This window comes from Heteronotia binoei, chromosome 9 (assembly GCF_032191835.1).
Source record: "Heteronotia binoei isolate CCM8104 ecotype False Entrance Well chromosome 9, APGP_CSIRO_Hbin_v1, whole genome shotgun sequence".
Lineage (NCBI taxonomy): Eukaryota > Metazoa > Chordata > Lepidosauria > Squamata > Gekkonidae > Heteronotia > Heteronotia binoei.
The window spans coordinates 37,412,938-37,432,550 of record NC_083231.1 but is presented as its reverse complement, the minus strand read 5'-3'; the positions used below and the strand labels follow the sequence as shown (position 1 = coordinate 37,432,550).

Here is a 19,613-nt window from a genome sequence, read left to right as displayed (position 1 = left end):
TAGCTTTTTTAAACCAAAACAAGAAAGGGGCATCTGACATCTTAATCTCTCAAAAATTTAAAATTAACTATTTTATAACTGTCAAAAATTTAACTGTGTGCTACAATAATATTATTTGTCTGCTTCCCAATCAGTCATTACTTTTTTCCTTCTGTTTTATTGAAGATAAATTCTTCTATTTTTTTCTTCTATTTTCTTCTTTCAGTTTTATCTTACATTTTCAAATATGCTGTCTCAAAACATGGCTCTTCTAACAGGCTAATTGAAAAGCTTATAAAAGCTTTCTTCATTTATAAGCTTTCACTTATAATGCAGTTGCTAAGTCTTGATTCATAAATCTATTTATTTGCTAATCCGGTTTCTAATTCCACAGCTGAGCTGGTGGGTAGTGTTAAAGTGGGCGAATGGTAGTGTTAAACAGGAAAGCTCCTCAAATTACTACAGAGCTATGATAGATTTATCTTTGTGAGATACAGTCATGATTCTCTTTAAAAACTGGAACTGAGTATGCATATGAAATACCTATAGGAACAGTAAATGCCAAGGATTGGACCCAAATCTGATTTTGTACGAGTGGAGTATATTTGTTTGCTTGAGAGGAAATTGTGCTCCCCCCGTTACATGTACCAAAAGGGTTGCCATCTCAGGGTTGGGAAATACCTGGAGATTTTGGAGGTGGAGCCTGAGGAGGACACAGTTTGGGGAGATGGGGAACTTCAGTGGGGTGTAATGCCATAGAGTTCACATTCCAAAGTGGTCATTTCTCCAGTTGAAGACGTATCTGTTGCTTAGAAATCAGTTGTAATCTCAGGAGATCCCCAGTTATCATCTGGAAGTTGGCAACTCTATGTACCATGCAGTTTTCAAATGTTACCAAATTTCCAAAGCAGATTGTTAGGGCATAGAGAGGTCTAGCAGGAAGGGAGGCAGGAAACCTGCTTGTGGTTTGTTGCAACTAAGCCTGAGAAATTCATTTTTTAAAAAAATCATTTTTTACATTGCTGTAACTAAAACAGCTGGCACCTCAATAAGAATTTGTGCTTGAAACAATTGTAGAATATTAAACATGTTGTTTTTGCAAGGAAATTAAACAGGCACTTGTAAAATAATCAGTCTTGAAATAATGGCTTGCATTCTAAAAGGTCTAAACTCTCCCTGCAATTTTTAGATGTAGCATGTTTTAAATGTACCATGTGTCTAATCAAGAACTGCAAGTATGATCTGCAATACACAGCTTTGTCTGGAAGTTTTTAAAAAGAAAACAAGATCTTCTGTGTGTGTGTGTGAGAGAGAGAGAGAGAGAGAGAGATGCATATGCAGTTATGTGCACATCGCTAACTAGTAAAAAAAAAAAAATGGTGGATGTTAAGCAGAAGGCTGAGGCTTCCAAAACAGTGTTCGCACCAGAAAAACATTCATCCAGAAGTAGCTTGACATCAGGCCAGGGCCGTACAGATAGCGAAAACTACAGGGTGAAACCAGACAACCTGGATGACATCACAAGGGAACAGGTACCAAAACAATCCAGCCTGAAGAAGGGTTCATGCGGGAGCACAACAACTCACTAACGGGAGGCAGATGTTGCTCTCTGATCATGCACTTTAAATCCGATGAGAAACAACAGCTGCAACTGATGAAACTATACATCTGAACAGGTCATTGTGTTCCAAAGAGAAGTAAGTTCAATTGCCATGAACAATGGAACCTCTTCTCTCTTTTGGCAGAACAGTTTTCTCATCCTTTCTTGTTTCTCTCTCCGACACATTAAAAGCCTCTCCTTGAGATTTAGGATTCTCAAAGACCAGTTAAGAGCACATAAATGTAGGTTAGTGACGTATAAACCAAAGAACTACCATGCTTTATTCTACATAATTAGTTCCATAAATGTTTCAAAATAAAACAATTATCTATGAGTCTTCCCTCATGAATTGTGTGACATTCTATTTAGGAAATGAGATGAGCTCATAAGCATGACACCTTTTTTCCTAGGTTGGCTAAAGTTGAGAAGTTGTTCACGGTGTGCATCTGTGTGCTTAGTATATTTATTTTCTTTCACATTATCTTATATACATACACACTTTCTGTCTTGAGCAAGATTTTGCATTATACTCTTTTTTGTGTGTGGTGGTCCCTGTGAATTTCTTGAAACTTACTGGTAAACATATTTCTCCTAATTAAAGCAAAACTGTTTCTAGGAATTCAAAATAAAGGGTGTCCCCCCCCCCCACTAGAAACAGTGATTTAGTGTTGAAATGGAATCAGAACTGGAGATCTGGCATTTCCTGCTCTTATCAAAACAGAACTAAGTAGACTCTTACCTAAAACGTAATAATAAGCTAGGAATCTCAGTGTTAGTAAGGGATATTCAGAAGCATGTCTGCTAGAAAACTGGTTCATCATTTCCCAGAACTTACATGATGAACTTTAATAGCCAAAAAATTTATACACACCAGCAGTTGGATACAGAGATTTTGTGTGTGTGTGTGAATGTCAGAGCTTTTGTAAGGAGCATCTGTTGAATGGTTGTCTCATGATACCATTTACCAAGCATGTTGCTAGTGAGGTAGGAGAATCAGGCAGCAAATAATGGAAGAAAAGCCATGGCCTGCAAGACAGCGAGAGCTATAATATAGCACAGATGTTTTAATAAAGGGCAAAGCTTGATGGGGGGTGCTTCTGTTCTGTTACTATAGTTGAAGCAGAGTTTTTACTGGCCATATCAACAATGTTGGACCTAACAAAACTTCTTACATTAATATTTTTCTGGCTTTGCTTTACTGAGAGTCTTGCTCATCATTACGTTGCAGTCATGCCCTGATTTGATAAGAATGATAGGAATGTGAAAACAGTTTTCCATAGGTGCATTCCCCTTTTGGCAGAGATGTTCCACCAGGCTTTTATGGTTGAGGACAGCTCCCATCTAGCCTGGCACCTTCCCTTTCTCTCCTTCCTCCAAGAGGGCAAGGTTATGATTCTGGAATATTTCAGAATCATCTGAAATTGATTTTGTATTGCTGTTGTTTACTGGAATTTTTGTTCACTACCCTGCACCTACCACGCAGGGGAGGGTGGTCTATAACTTGCATTTATAAATAAACATATATTGCATCCAATGAATTCTACATTACCATTCACCTGTTTAGGACTGGATCTCTGATTCCTGTTAACCCCCACAGCCCATTCCAGTAGATGAACATCTTCTGCATACACCAATCTCTGCACCAGAGCAACTTGTTTCATAATTTTCATCACCTGAATAAATTTTAAGATGTCTCATAGAAGAATATGAAGGTTGTGCTCTGAACTAGCCTTCACATCAATTTGTGATTTTTTAAAAATGTAACCTTCTGTTTTCTGCAGGCATTTCCTATTCAAAACAGGAACAGGGACAACACCACTGTTCAGTACTGCAACACCGGGTTACACAATGGCATCCGGCTCTGTTTATTCCCCTCCTACACGGCCACTACCTAGGAATACCTTATCAAGAAGTGCTTTTAAATTTAAGAAGTCTTCAAAGTACTGTAGCTGGAAATGTACAGCGCTCTGTGCTGTAGGGGTCTCCGTGCTACTGGCAATACTACTATCGTACTTTATAGGTAAGCTTGTATTTTTATGATTATTGTCCCTATAAATCTATATGTCTGTTTTACTGGTTATATATGGGCAGCATATGACTGCATAAAATGCAGCTGTCTTTTTATCAGCAAGTCCTGAAAACAATAGAGGCCATGAAAGCAATTTAATTAAAACTTCTTCAGATGGAATTTTAGAAGTCAGTATTTTGTAAGCATTTGCAGGCAAAAATGGCAAGCAAAATGCTATTTTTAAAAATGGAACCATATTTTAGAGCCTGCTTGCAGGGAGTGCAAGATACAAATAGAATAAAATAAATATTGTACTTTTCCCTTTTTATAAGGGATAAGGTAGCTGTCATTTCTATATTTAAAGGGTTTAGTGCATACAAGAAGGACTGGGCAGTCACATAAAGGAATTTGTTTTTTTCTGCGTATTTCAGAGAATAAGTCTTTAGCTTTCCACAGTGTGGGTTTCCCCCCACCACCTTTTTTAAAAATAATGAACAATGCAGAACAATTTCCTTCTAATAATAGTACAGGAATTTTGATTCAACATTTGACTTTTGTGTCTGTTTTTATTTCTTGAATAATGGTACCTTTTTGCTCAGAAGAATTAAATAATTCTAAAGTTGTGGTGGAACCATTTATTTTCAAAAAGCTACGATCTGATGGGTACTTTAAAAGTATAGACTGCCATTACTACATATCTATAAATGCCAAAGTGTCAAGATGAATTTGAGTGGCCACACTGAAATGTCTCAGATCCAAATGAAAAATTATACTTAGCTTTTAAAATTAATACAAAACCCAGACCCTTTTGGGTTCTTAAATGTTCACAGCCTTTGTTGAAATGTGCTTGTTAAATTTCAGTCGAAGCTGCAGCATTAAACTGCATGAAGTCTTTGAAGTGGCTCCCTGTTGAAGCTAAAGCCAGTGTGAATAATGCAAAAACTTAGACTGCTGAGTAACAGAAGGAATTTCCATCCCCCGCCCCCTTCTGATGAAGTACGGTTGCCTCTGCAAGATTGCCAGGCTCATTGTGACCCATGAGAGCCAAAAGAATTTTATGGGAATTTTGTCCATGATTTTTTCTGTTATGGTGTTCTTCCATTCCTCACAACATTTCATTTATTCTCTCTGGTGTGTGCAATGTAGGCTTTTGAAAAATACTATAAACATATGAGTTTAACAAAGCAGGAGTCAAGTTGCACCTTTAAGACCAACCCATTTTTATTTAGAACGTAAGCTTTCATGTGCTATTAGAGTCAAAAACATAGCAAGATCCAGCATCTTCAGTCATAGTCTATATCAGCAGACGTACAGTTGATATGTTTGTTTACATTTCTATCCCAGCCTAATCCCCCTACCTATGACCCTACCAAGCCTCAGGGTAAAGTAATATATATATTTCTTTTATATATATAGAAAAAGCATAAATAGTTAAATAAGCAGTAACACAGCACTAATGCAGCTTTTTACGTGTTCTGCAACTAAAAGCAACCTCTGGAAACGTTATGGTGCTTCCAAGAGGGTAACCAAGTTAAGAACTACATTTTAAATTTCTATGTTAATTTTAGTATGGTAAATAGCCTGTCTCTTCAAAGCCACATTTATGACTATAAATGTTCAAAGATACAGTGCTGCACAAATAACACAAATAAATGTTGCTATTTAATGTGCCATCACCTGGTTTCATTCCATGACCTTCCTGAATGCCCACAGAATGATGAGGCAATCCTCAGTGTACTCATGCCCCCACCAGGGCTTTTTTACAGAAAAAGCCGAGCAGGAACTCATTTGCATATTAGGCCACACACACCCAACGCCAAGCCAACCGGAACTGCATTCCTGTGTGCTCCTGCTCAGAAAAAGCCCTGACACACATTATAACATTTCTGGCTACAAGGGAGAGTTCTGTTTTTAAAAAAACTGTATTGGGGAAGCTGTGGGTTAGTGGAGACAGTAATTAATCAATTATTTTAATTTCAAATCTTAGAGGTTCTTAAGTTACATCAGTCTGCAAATCACTGAAGTTCCAAAATTGTCCTTAGACCAGGCAGATAGATATGTGTCGTTACTGTGTACTGAGGAAAAAGCAGCCTGAACATGTGCAGAAAATTTACAACTTCAGCACTCAGAGAAAGGATTATTCTTGGTTTAGATTTTATATATCCACCCAAATACTTTATTTTTCTGCAATTAAACATAGTGGGGCTTAAGATGGCATATTAAGAGCTTGTTGGCATCCCACTGATATCACACCAGCAATATGACATCACTTCCAGTATTTGATGGAAATAACAGTGCTGACAAGGTGGTGGGTATTGTTGGATATGTCCCCTCAGCAGTCTTTTGGCCTTTTGCAGTTAAATGCTGCTGCTTCTGAAGTGAGAGCATCTGGAGAATGATTCCCTTTAGTCCTCAACTCAGATCCGGGGAATGCAAGGACAGGAGTTTAATAGTGGTTTTACATTGGTCACTAAAAGACATTCTGTACAAGCTAAGCGGTTTGCAAGTAAAAGAGAGGTTTTTTTGGTGGAAGGGGATGTACTGAAAGTGGCTGAATATTGAATGTGCTGATTGTTAATTGTATTTTAGTGACTTATTTTATCAGACTGTTTACATTTATGGCCTGTGTGAGTTTTATTTAGATTAGGAAGCCTCTGAATGAGAAATGGATTAGACATTTTAAAATAATCAGAATTGTTAAGGAAAAACACACACATGCCTTCCTGTAATCATGAGGAAATCATTCAGAGACTGCACATGCAAAGCTATGCTTCAGAACCGGCTCTTGCTAAATCAGAGAAAAGTGATGAAGAATAAAGACTTGAGGTATCAGGAAATAAAATGCCAAGTAGGAAACAAGGGAAAATAGTGTTAATGTGTTGCAACACTGCCAGACGGAGAAGATGATCTGGAATATTCATGTTGCAAGCGGTATTGAGATGCCAGGCCTGCTTATGCATCCAGCAATTAAGGAATAAAATTTCTTCAGACTGGTAGACTTCATCACTAAATGATGATTTGATTCTGCTCAGGTATGGTTATGCTGCATTGCCTCATAAATACCTGCTGAAATATATAATACACAGGAGTTTCCTTCTGTATTTATTCAACAGGGAGCTCTTTATGTACTGGTGATATTATGGATATTTCACCTAGCTCAGCAACCTAAATGTAAAGTTGAGCACTTGGGAACAGGCTTTGAAGGATTTGGGGTCCATAAAACAGTTAACGGATTAAATTCACTCGCATCTCCCATCTCTTCAGATGTAATATTACAATTCTCATTTAATAGGCCATCCAAGTATAATTTAGTGTGAGTTACTTAATATAGAATTGAAACCGTCTTCCACTTTATTTACTCCTTTCATAGCACACTTTAAACAAAGGCAGTAAGATGAAAAATTATGGATAGAAACATCGGTTGTAACAGCTTACGTGTGGCAAGTCACTACCCAGGGCTCAGTTTGTTCATTTGCCAGCATTGCACAACATCATCACCCCAAATGAATCATTTTCAAACTGTACTGGAAAAAAATATGCCTGTAGTGAACAGAGACAGTGTAATGTAGTGGTTGGAATGGCAGACAGGGATCTGGGAGATCAGAGTTCAACCCCACTCTGCCATGGAAGCTTGCCAGATGACCTTGGGCCAGTGACACACGTTCAGCCTAACCTATCTCACAGTGTTGTTGTGGGGATACATTGAGGAGAGGAGAACAATAAAAGCTGCCTTGAATCTCCCCTGTAGAGGAAGGTGGGATATAAATGAAGTAAATAAATATTTGGCAGAGATATTGGAATTTTATACTATAAATGGGCCAAAGTGATCCATCTAGTTCAGCATTCTGTTTCGCACAGTGGCCAACCAGTTGCCCTGGAGGATTAATAAACAGGGCTTAAAGCCCAGGGCCTTCCCCCAAATACTGCTTCCTAGCATTGGAGTTCAGAGTAGACATTTCTAGTACTGACATGGCTAGTAATCACAGATGGATCAATTGTCCATGAATCTTTCTATTCCCCTTTTAAAGCCATCTATGCTTGCTGTCATCACTACATCCACATGCAGTGCATTCTGCATTTTAATCCCTCTTTGAGTGAAGAAGTATCATCCTGAAAAAGAACTAGAGCAAGGACCAAGCCCTGGGGTAAACCATTATTCAGTTTCTTCTGATTGACTGACTCATAATTACTTTGAAAGTTCTATCACTCAGCATGTTACTTAGGAGTCAAAATAATGTTCTGGAGGGGAAAACTTGTAAAAATTTGTATAGCAGACCATCTCTCCAGACTATGTCATAAGCGGCAGTCAGATAGGTGAAAACTGCTGATGTCTGAAAACACTTCTGATACCCTACCCCAATGAAAGTTGTTAAACTGAGAACCTAGTCTTCACAACTATGATGGGGACCTGCTTGCTTTATAGGGACATTTTCATTAATTCTGTCGCTGATTCTGTTAGGATTAGCCTCTCAATGAGTTAATTACAGGAGCTCAAAAGGGAAATAGGTCTGTAACTTTCTGCCATATGTTTTAGTTTTCCAGGTTTCGGAATAACAACTATCTTTGCTTTCTTGAATTCCCCTATTCTCATGATGTCAGAGAAAAACTTTGCAAGCCACCTTTTAGTGAATGTGCCACTGTTGATCAGAAACTTTACTTTACTTTATTTCATTTATATTCCACCCTCCCCGCCGAAGCAGGCTCAGGGCGGCTCACAACAATAAAATCACAACAATCAATTAAAATTTCATAGCATTAAAACATAAGTTTAAAATTCAATAATTAAAACAATCTGGTGCTAACATCATATGTAGTTGTTTCACTTCCGATGGCTAAACTGAATAACAGTCTACTCCCAGGGCTCAGTCCTCTCTCCAGTTCTTTTCAATCTATACACCTCTGATGTTCCTGAGATGATATCCAGGAAGTTTGCTTATGCTGATGACATGGCAATTGCAGTAAGGCAAAAATCAATTGAAATCAATTGAAAGGACTGAGGAAATACTGATTAGGGACCTCAGAATTTTGGCTGACTTCTACCATAAATAGCAGCTTATGCCAAGTCCAGGAAAAACAGAATGCTTCTGTTTCCATCTCAGTAATGTATCTTGCCAACCATGAACTGAATGTCTACCTTGATGGCACCTGACTTTCACACAACCATACACCTAAGTACCTTGGCATTACCCTTGATAGGACTTTGAACCATAAACACTATCTTACCAATGTAGCAGCTAAAATACATACAAGAAATAACATTGTCCAAAAATGTGATACAACTTATTGTGTGTCTGCTAAAACACTTAGATGTTCATCTTTGGGGTTGGTGTATAGTACTGCAGAATATGGTGCTTCAGTGTGGCAGCAGCCCCCTTGGCCACAAAGTTGATGTCCAGCTCAATTCAACAATGAGAAACAACAGTAGATGGATTAAACACACTCTGACATATTGGCTACCCACATTGTGCCATATCGCTGCCCTGCATCTCTGAAGACAAAGTGCTCTTCTTCATTGATATAGAAAGATTACTGAAAATAGAAAATTGCCCATCCACAAAGACATGGCTGATGCAGGACTTACCACACTAAGATCCCAACACCCAGCAATAAAATATGCACAAAACCTTCAGTCACAAACAAAATTTCAAACCAGGGAATGAATGGTTGTGAACATGAATGCAATAAGTTCCACCCAATATCTATAACCTGATAAAAATCAATGAGAGGCCCACAGGATTTGGCTTGCCATATATAAAGTATTGAAAACAGCAAATAGGCTTTGGCAATTGTGTAGACATGTTTTTTAAAAGGGGCAAAATACCAGGATTCAAATTTGATTGTGGTGCAGGCCGCCAAACTGTTTCTCATCTAAGAACATAAGAGAAGCCATGTTAGATCAGGCCAATGGCCCATCCAGTCCAACACTCTGTGTCACACAGTGGCCCAAAAAAATTATATATATATATATATATATATATATATATATATATATATATATATATACACACACACATACATACATACATACATACATACACACTGTGGCTAATAGCCACTGATGAACCTCTGCTCCATATTTTTATCTAACCCCCTCTTGAAGGTGGCTATGCTTGTGGCCGCCACCACCTCCTGTGGCACTGAATTCCACATGTCAATCACCCTTTGGGTGAAGTACTTCCTTTTATCCGTTTTAACCTGTCTGCTCAGCAATTTCATCGAATGCCCACGAGTTCTTGTATTGTGAGAAAGGGAGAAAAGTACTTCTTTTATCTATTACAGGAATGTGAACATTGTGCTATCCAGGGAAATGTGATGGAGGTTTTTGAACTCTCCCCAGCTGTGATTGAATGAATTGAAAATGTATGGTATTTAGAGGTATTAACCAATCGGTCTGCATACCCATTGTATCAACTTGGTTATGTATTTTATATTATTATATTTTTCCTGTGTGTAATGCTATCATATGGTAAATAATAACCATCATGAATGTATTGCCTATCGGTTTCACTGGATGTTTACAAATTGTAGTATTATGAAAGAGGAACAAAATGTTCTTGGGGAGAGTTCATGGCACAGTAGTAGAGCATCCGCATACAGAATGTCCCTGGTTCAATTCCCAGCATCTCCAGTTAGAAAGGACTAGGCAGGAGGTGAAGTGAAAAAACCTTGGCCTAAGACCCTGGAGAGCCACTGCCAGTCTGAGTAGACAGTACTGGCTTTGATGTACTAATGGTCTAATTCAGTATTAGGCAGTTTCATGTGTTCTCTCAATCTGTTTTGTCTACCTTGTGCATAAGTTTATAAAGCTTTGTCACATTCCTGCTGCCATCATCAGCTGCAATCACACAAACTAAATAATGCACTTTCCAACTGGATTTTTCCAGTTCACACAGTAAAATCTAGCTGGAAAGTGCATTGAAAGTGCATTATTTAGTGTGCGTGATTGCAGCCATTCTTTTCCAATCTGAAAAATCCCAAACTTTGTAGTGTTGCCTCATAGGAAAGGTGCTCTTATCCCTTTAATCATCTTGGTTGCAGTCTTCTGCATTTTTTCTAGCTCTGAAGTATCTTTTTTGAGATATAGAGACCAGAACTATATACAGTATTGCAAATGAGGCTGCAGCGAAGATCTAAACAGGGGCATTACCACATTGCCTGAACGCAAGCATGGTGTTTGCCTTTTGCACCAATGGCACAAACTGAGTCAATATTTTCATTGAACTATATGCTACAATACCAGGATCTCACTTCAGACTTTATCCGTGTGTAAAAGCAGAAAAGGTGTACGCAGCCTCATTGGTCCCTAGTAAGATTCAAAACAAGGAACAAAAACCACGTAATGTCTTTTATTAGCATCAACTAAAATAACACTAAAGCTTGCTGAGTTTCAGGTTCTCCAGAACTCTTCATCAGGCTGTTGCTCTCTCATCCACATTTGTTCCCTGTATTTCCCCAGCTGCCCATTTGTAGGCTATTATTGTACAGCTGATACAGCCACTACTTTTAGTCAGCTTTGTCCAAGAACAAAACAAGCACAACAAATCATTTATTTTAATACTGAGCAAAGAAAACATGTTGCTTTTGCTGTACTAGAGGAGTGCAACGAGAAATGCAGTTTGCCAAAGTGCAGTCTCATCTCTGTAGGCTAGCTGGCATAGGAGATGTGACAGTAGTCTGGTCTGTCTTGTAATTTTTCCAGCACTGTGACAGCAAAGCCTTTGGTGGTACAATGATTTAGAGAGAGGAAACAGGGAAACAAAGGAAGCCAATGTAAGAGCGAGAGAGAAAAAGTCAGGGGGTCACACGGAGACAGAAGAACAACAAAGTGGGAAGGAAGAGAAGACATAGGAAACTGAATTTGCAACTAAGAAATAGCACAAGGACAGCCAAAAAATCTAATTCCCAGAATGTGGAGAGAAAGAGGTGAAAAGAAATAATATGGATAAGTTGTTTAAACTAATTACCAGAAGCAGATAAGTTATATATGAGACAAAGGGAGAAAATAAGACGTGCTCTCCTTAAAATGTTTTTACTTTTTCCTTTGACAGAATGAGAAGAGGCAATTAAAGAAAGCCATTGTAATGTGTTCTTAAGCATAGCCAAAATATTACCAAGTACTGATTTTCAATAAATAAAGTATTTTACAAAGAATCTCTCTATCTCAACTATCTGACTCCTCATGTCTGGAGTTTTGACTGAGGAATACCGACCCCAAACATCACATAATCCCTCTCTTACCTCCTCTGTCATGTTGCGGAATTGACATTGCCGTGTGTAGAGATACAAGATACAATCCTGCCTTATACCAAGTCTGACAGTTGCTCCCCAGGTCTCAGGAAGAGAAAGCTTTTTGTGCTACCAGGATACTTTAAAATGGAAATGTCTGGAACTGAACCTGGGGATTTTTTTTTCTCATGCAAAGGATGTGGTCTGCTGCTTAATTTCCCCTCTTCTAAATAACTGGGTCTTGTTCTTATGTTTACCTGTGGAATCGGAAGACTGGTAAAACCTATCAAATAAAAATACCCAACAACATTGGTCCCTTAGTTTTAAGCCAACAGCTGAATTTATTTATTCAGTTATTACATTTATAAACTGCCTTACCTCCAAGGAGCCCAGGGCATTGTACACAGTTCTCCCCTATTCAGTGTTATCTTCACAACAATTCTGTGAAGTAGATTACACTTAGAGGACTGGCCCAGGGTGATCCGATGGTCTACATGTTGGAGTGCTGATTATTCAGCACTCTAACTATTATTCCACAGTTGCTTTCACTTGCTGAATTAGTTGAATAAATTCCTCACTAATCTATCACTATTCTTGCATTTTATTAAATGTGGGTCACTTCCTGTCTAGTCTAACCAGCACACCATTCAGCTTTACAACCTTCTTTTGTTTTTGCATATGTTTAATTTCAATTTCAGCCTGAGGTTACCTAATTAAATTTTGGCTAGCTATTCAAGGCTTAAAAGAAAAGCACAAGACCCTATCAGTAGTCTCAGCTGGTCATTGGAAAGGTTTAAAAGAAAAAACAAACTTCCCACAACAAAATCAGGGGCAACTACAGAAATGTTCTGCATAACTTCCTCCAGCTTTGTAAAAAAACGTTGGAAGCTGCAATAGGGGCCAAGTGGGGAGGGCAATTTAATCTTTTCCCTGCATGCCTGTCTTTGGAAGGCACTCTCATTAGCTGCTTTGTTCAGTCCATCCTTATCATATTAGACAGAATAAAATGAAATAGTGAGTTGTGGTTGAATTAAGTTGAATAAAGGGGAATGCCTAGTTTTAGCAAGAACACAAGATTCCTCACAGCCAGTATCTTTCTTAAATAAGTTTCAAGTTCTACTTTTTTGATCCTGGTTACTGGTAATCACAGTATCTTCTTCGTGGTCTCTGTGCATCACACTGATGGGATAAGGCGCCAGCGCCGATCTCGATCGGTAAACTTAAAAGCTGCGGATTTCCGTGCCGACGTCCCAGTGTGCATGCCCAGGAATCCCACTGCGCATGCTCACTGAGACAGGAGCAGACATCCCGCCAGTTCTCTTCTGACCGCCGCACTGATCAGTCGATCTTTCGTGCTTCGGTCGGTGAACTTTTTCTTCTTATATTTGTAGATTTGTAGTTAGTTGTAGATAGTTATTAAAGTTGTTAGTTAGTTTAGCGAATTAGTTGCTTTATTGCTGGGGAGCGCGTGGGTTGAAACGCGAACTTTCCGTTCCCCCCCCCCCCGCTTTGCCGCCTTCCCGGCTGCGTATGGAAAGCCGGTGGGGATTTTTTCGGAGGTGCTCCAAGTGCGGGAGCAAGATAGCTCCACCCGATGGACACTCGCTCTGTTTGCTGTGCCTGGGAGAGCTACATAGGCCTAATTCTTGCACGCATTGTGCTAAGTTTTTGAGACAGACTAGGAAACTAGGCGGTGAGGCTTGCGGCAGCCCTCATGGAACAGACACTGTCCCCGGAGCGCCCTGCGGCAGAACGGGCCGATCAACCTATCGCCACCGCTGTGCCATCGACATCGACAGCGGTCGATACTGAGCGCCCTCTTTCCGACGCCGAGCACCATACAAAGCGCATGGGCTCAGCTGTCTTGTCGGAACCCTCCATGCCTGCTAAACCGTCTAAGGAGAATAAGGGCTTGCAGGGAGAGAAGAAGAAGGCGAAAAGACTGGATAAGACCCGACGACACCGATCATCCAGCCGTTGAAGCTGTTCGCTTCACCGGCTCGTCCGATCACCTCGATGTCGACGGAGCTTGTCATCTCCTCTGATTCCGACTGGGAGATCGAGTCCGCGCAACGATCCGGTACTGAGAGGAGCCCGCTGGTTCGACTTCGATCCTTTCGTTCCCGTAGCCCACATTCTCTGGACCGAGAGAGAGAGCCTATGGACAGGTCATCCAGGAGCCGATCGCCTCAACGTCGTGATGCCAATCCTCTGCGCCCGCCTGCTCAGATTCCCTGGGACCAGAGGCAATGGCAGTATCTGTATGGGGCCTACCCCGTGCAGCCATCCTTCCCATGGCTCCCTCCAAGTCAGCTGGATTGGGATCAATCCTCTGACGCCTCCTATCGGTCTTGAACGTTGTATCGTCCACCTCGACATCTACCATCAGCTTCGGCATTAAAACCATCCGAGGTCGAGGACGGTCGGCAAGCAACCCGGCATAGAGCCCCATTGGAGAAACCTAAGCCTAAACCCAGGCGTCAAGCATTGCCACCGGAACCACACGTGTCTGACCAGTCTGAATCACCAGCTGCGTCCCCTAGATCAGAGGAAAGGTCGTCTGCTGCAGAACAGGAGGCATCTTCACCTGGAGAACCCTCCCCTTTGCAGAAGACATCTGAGGAACAGCCCATTTCCCCTTCGGAGGACTTGAAATCCTATGGGGACCTTATCAAATGGATGGCCCAGTCGCTGTTGCTCACCACCACTCAACCACAGCCTGTCATTACCGACAATGTTTTTGACATTGTACAGATGGACACTTCCACTGCGGTGGCTCTGCCTCTTATCAACGTCATGCTTCACACTGCTAAGACCTCGTGGGACAAGCCGGTGTCAACACCGATATCGTCCCGGCGCCTAGATCACATGTACCGCATCCAGGAATCCGGTGCGGAGTTCTTGTACAGTCATCCACGACCGAACTCCGTTGTGGTCTCATCGTCTTCAAAAGCAAAAAAGACACACTCTACCCCCTCCCCCCGATAAGGAGGGGAAGAAGTTGGACAATATGGGCAGAAGGTTATACTCAGCAGGGTCCTTGGGCGTGAAGATCGCCAATTATGCGGCCTGTATGGGCCGGTACCAATACGCTCTATGGGACCAGGTCTCTACACTCCTTCCCAGCCTCCCGGAGCAGAGCAGGAACGCCTTTCGGAAGCTCCAGAAGGAAGGCATGCTTCTGGCTAAACAACAGTTAAATTCTTCCAAGCACTCAGGCGATACCTGCGCAAAGACCCTAACCACAGCCATTGCCCTACGTCGCCACTCATGGCTGCGGTCCACTGCTCTTCAACATGATACACAGGCCTATATAGAGGACTTGCCGTTTGATGGCTCAGGTCTGTTCAGTGCAACCACTGATTCGGTGTTGCAGGAAATGGACAAAAGCATCAAAACGTCTAGGAATCTGGGGGTCTCTACATCGCGTTCCCAGTCCAAGCGCCCGTGGCCGAGGCCTTGGAGCAGAAAACCATTTCCTAAGTCACCGGACCAACCGTGGCGCCCGAAGTCTGTGTCACCATTCTCCAAACCGCCGTACACGCTGAAGCCAAAGCACTCTCCACAGGCTACGCAATCATCCAGACAGAAAGGGTCGAAACAGCCCAAACAGGGCCTTTGACTGCCTTTTGGCCCTGCCCCTATGCCATTTTTCTATTTCGGACCACACCCACCTCTTCCCATATTTCAAAGCATGGTCAGCTATCACCACCGACAAGTGGGTCCTTGGCATAATAAAAAGGGGCTATGTGATAGAATTCTTTCAGAATCCCCCCACCCCCACTTTCGTCTCCACGGACGCATTAAGAGAAGTCATCTCTCTTCTTCAAAAGGCTGCCATCGAGCGTGTTCCCCTGAGTCAAAGCAGGCTCGGTTTTTATTCCCGTTATTTCATAGTTCCGAAGCAGGACGGAGGTCTTCTGCCCATCATGGACCTTCGGGCTCTGAACTTGTTTATCAACTACCACAAGTTCAGGATGACCTCTCTGCCGAGTATCCTCCCTCTTCTGAACCGTGGGGACTGGATGGCCATGCTAGATCTGAAAGACGCCTACTTTCATGTGTCCATTCACCCTCTCCACAGAAAATTCTTGCATTTTACGATTGGATCCAACCACTTTCAATATTGGGCCCTGCCCTTTGGCCTATCTACGGCCCCCAGGGTCTTTACAAAGACTATGGTGGTGATTGCAGCCTACCTACGGTTACAGGGTATAACCCTGTTTCTGTACATAGACGACTGGCTCCTAGTTGCAGCCTCTCGGGAGACTCTACTACATCACATCGCTACTACTCTCTCTCAGTTAAAACACCTGGGTCTGCAAATGAACCACAAGAAGTCTCGGCTTCAGCCATCGCAGAGGGTCCAATTCATAGGGGCCATCCTGGACTCTCGGGCCTGCAGGGCGTTCCTGCCGTCCGATCGGGCGGACGACATAGTTCAGTCGGTGCAGTCTCTCCAGCGCGACCCATCGGGCACGGCTCGTCAGTTCCAGCGGCTGCTGGGCCTGATGGCCGCCACCACTTCAGTCTTAGTCTTCGCGAGGCTGCGCATGCGGCCGCTGCAGCTATGGTTTCTGACGCACTTCAGATGCGGACGAGCATCGCCTGACCCTTCCACCAGAGGTCCTGACGTCCCTCACTTGGTGGGCACGGAAAGACCACCTAACGGAAGGCGCACCTTTTCACAGAGAACCTCCATCTCTCACGATAACTACGGATGCCTCTCCGCGGGGTTGGGGGGCGCATATGGAGGGCTTCTGCGTGGGAGACAGATGGCCTCAGTCCCTTGCACACCACTATATCAACTTTCTAGAGCTGTTAGCAATATTCCTTGCCGTCCAGTCTTTCCACAGGTCCCTCAAAGACAGAACAGTGGCAGTCCTGACGGACAACACCACGGCAATGGCGTATGTGAACAGGCAGGGAGGTACGGTTTCCCGCAGACTCTGTGGACTGGCCCTAGCCTTATGGGAGATGTGCATCGCATTGGGGGTGTCATTGGTGGCCACTCACCTCCCGGGAGATCTGAACACCCATGCGGACTTCCTCAGTCGGGGGGGGGTTCCATACACGAGTGGGAACTCAATTGGGAGTTCCTGCGCCCTGTTTTCCTCCTTTGGGGGTCACCCGAGCTCGACGTGTTTGCCACCCGCGCAAATAGGAAGTGCCCGCTCTTCTGCTGTCGGGGCGGAGCAGACCCGCTGTCCCTCGGGGACGGGCTCCTCGTACCCTGGAATCGGCACAGGATTTACCTCTTCCTGCCCATTCCCCTGATTGCCAGGGTGGTCCAGAAGATCTTCAGGGAACAGCCGGAGGGCATTCTCGTAACGCCTTGGTGGCCCAGACAACATTGGTTCCTGTTGCTTCTTCGCCTAGCCGGCGGGGTGTTCCACCACTTTCCTCAGGCCCCAGACCTTCTCCTGTTGCACGGGGGGCAGGTGGTGCATCACGATATCCCACAGCTGAAACTGACAGCCTGGCGCCTCCAGTAGCACCTCTGTCTGACCGGGCTCAGTTTGTGATGCTAAATAGCAGGAAACCCTCCACCCGAAAGGCTTACTCTTATAAGTGGGGAGTGTTCATCCAATTTTCATCCACTCGTGCCAGAGACCCAGTGACGGTGGGCCTGCCTGTCATTTTTGACTTCCTACTGTCCCTCTTGGACAAGGGTCTTTCGGTGTCCTCAGTTGGAGTGTATCTCGCAGCCAGTTCGGCGCATCATTCTCAGCTGGAGGGTCATACCATCTTTGCCCATCCGGATACCAAGCGATTCCTCAAAGGAGTAGCTAGACTGTACCCAGCAATGAGACAACTGGCCCCAGCTTGGGACCTATCTCTGGTTCTTCGAGCTCTTTCGGGAAGGCCCGTTGAGCCCATGGCTACGTGTTCCCTCCAGTTGTTGGCCTGGAAGACGGCTTTCCTAATAGCCATTACCTCGGCAAGGCGAGTGGGGGAGTTAGCAGCTCTGCGGTGCAACCCCCCTTATTTGTGCTTCACCGATGAGGGAGTGATTCTGAGGCCCGACATCACCTTCCTCCCCAAGGTGGTTTCGGCGTTCCATCTCAACCTGGAGATTTGCTTACCGGTGTTTTTCCCTAATCCGACTAATGACAATGAGCGCAAGTTGCACGCCTTAGACGTGAAGCGGGCACTGGCATTTTATTTGCATCGCATGAAGTCCTTTAGGAGGGACTCCAGACTTTTTGTTTCCTACATCCAGCCCTCCCTTGGGTGAAGGATTTCGGCCCGGAGGCTGTCAAAATGGATAACGGAGACTATTAAACGTTGTTACCTGCTGAACAAGAAACCCTTGCCGGGGTCCATTAGGGTGCATTCTACTCGTGCCATGGCAACGTCGGCGGCATTTATGAGGGGTGTCCTGTTGCAGGACATCTACAGAGCCGCTACCTGGTCCTCCGAGCACACCTTCGTGCGCCACTACGCATTGGACTTGCAAGGACGCAGGGAGTCTGCCATGGGCCGTGCGGTGCTGCAGTCTGTTTCCTGTTGATGGACCGTTGCTCCAGCCTCCAGGTAAGGTCTTGGCTTGCTAGTCTCCCATCAGTGTGATGCACAGAGACCACGAAGAAGATAAACAGGTTTCCTACCTGTAACTGATGATCTTCGAGTGGTCATCTGTGCAGTCACACTCCCCGCCCTCCTTCCCCTCCGCGGCCGGTCCATCTGTGGGCTGATGCAGCGGTCAGAAGGAACTGGCGGGATGTCCGCTCCTGTCTCAGTGAGCATGCGCAGTGGGGCTCCTGGGCATGCGCACTGGGACGTCGGCGCAGCTTTTAAGTTTACCGATCGAGATCGGCGCTGGCGCCTTATCCCATCAGTGTGACTGCACAGATGACCACTCGAAGATCATCAGTTACAGGTGGGAAACCAGTTTTTTTGCGGGTGCCACCATCCTCCAGGTGGGGTTAGAAGATCTTCTGAAATTACAACTGATACCCAAATTACTTAGCTCACTTTCCCTGGAGATAATGACTGCTTTAGAAGATGCTCAGTGCCTTATGCCCTGCTGATATCCCCAAACCCCTCCCTCTCCAGGGTCCACCTCAAATCACCAGGAATTTCCCAACCCAGACCTGGCAACCTTAGTGCCAAAATAACCCTTAATTTGGATAAATCTAGTATGGTGCACTCTCCAAGAGAGAAAGAATCTAGGGGAAGAAAACATGATTAATAATTATCAGACAATGGGAATCAAATAATATCTGTGTTAAACTTGGTAATTTTTGTAATTGCATTTGATCTTGGTGGATTTTGGCAGTTCATTGTGAACTCTTGAGACACTTTTTAATTTTTTTCTTGTGGCAGACTATTTCTTTTGCCTTGTAGAGCTAAGATATTCTGAATTACAATCAAAACCTTTTTGAAATGCAGGCTTTTTCATTGGGACAAATGAGGAAAACCATTCTCTCAGTTGAAATTTTAATTGGCTTGTGTGTCACTGTATTAAGTGGGTTATAGCAGGTCTCATCTTTGAAATTGTGATATGGAATTAAGAGACAGTTGGGAAATCTTTCAGTTTTCCAGTAAGAGTTAATAATTAAAACAAAATATATTCTAGGAGACATTTTCCTAAATTATATGTAGGGTTTTATATGAGAAGAGATGGATGCAAGAAAATCCAAAGTATTTTCTGTTTTCTTATATAGATACATAGCATTTGTGCATTGGTTGCCACTTTAAAGGCAAAATAATACAGATTCTATATTGAAAATAAGAAAAAAAGTTTCAATAGAAAAATAGCATATTATTTTAGTAGCTTCAGCTTCTCAAGCTGCT

At 43.0% G+C, this 19,613-nt stretch overlaps 1 protein-coding gene across 14 annotated transcripts in view; it reads left to right on the top strand.

The window, feature by feature from the left end:
- The window catches only part of TENM3 (teneurin transmembrane protein 3), a 721,265-nt gene that overhangs the window by 528,234 nt on the left and 173,418 nt on the right, over positions 1 to 19,613 (top strand). For all 14 annotated transcript variants that reach the window (XM_060246485.1, XM_060246482.1, XM_060246496.1 and 11 more), the window contains one exon: positions 3,361 to 3,599. In XM_060246485.1, the coding sequence (XP_060102468.1) occupies positions 3,361 to 3,599 (239 nt within the window). The remainder of the gene's footprint in view (positions 1 to 3,360; positions 3,600 to 19,613) is intronic.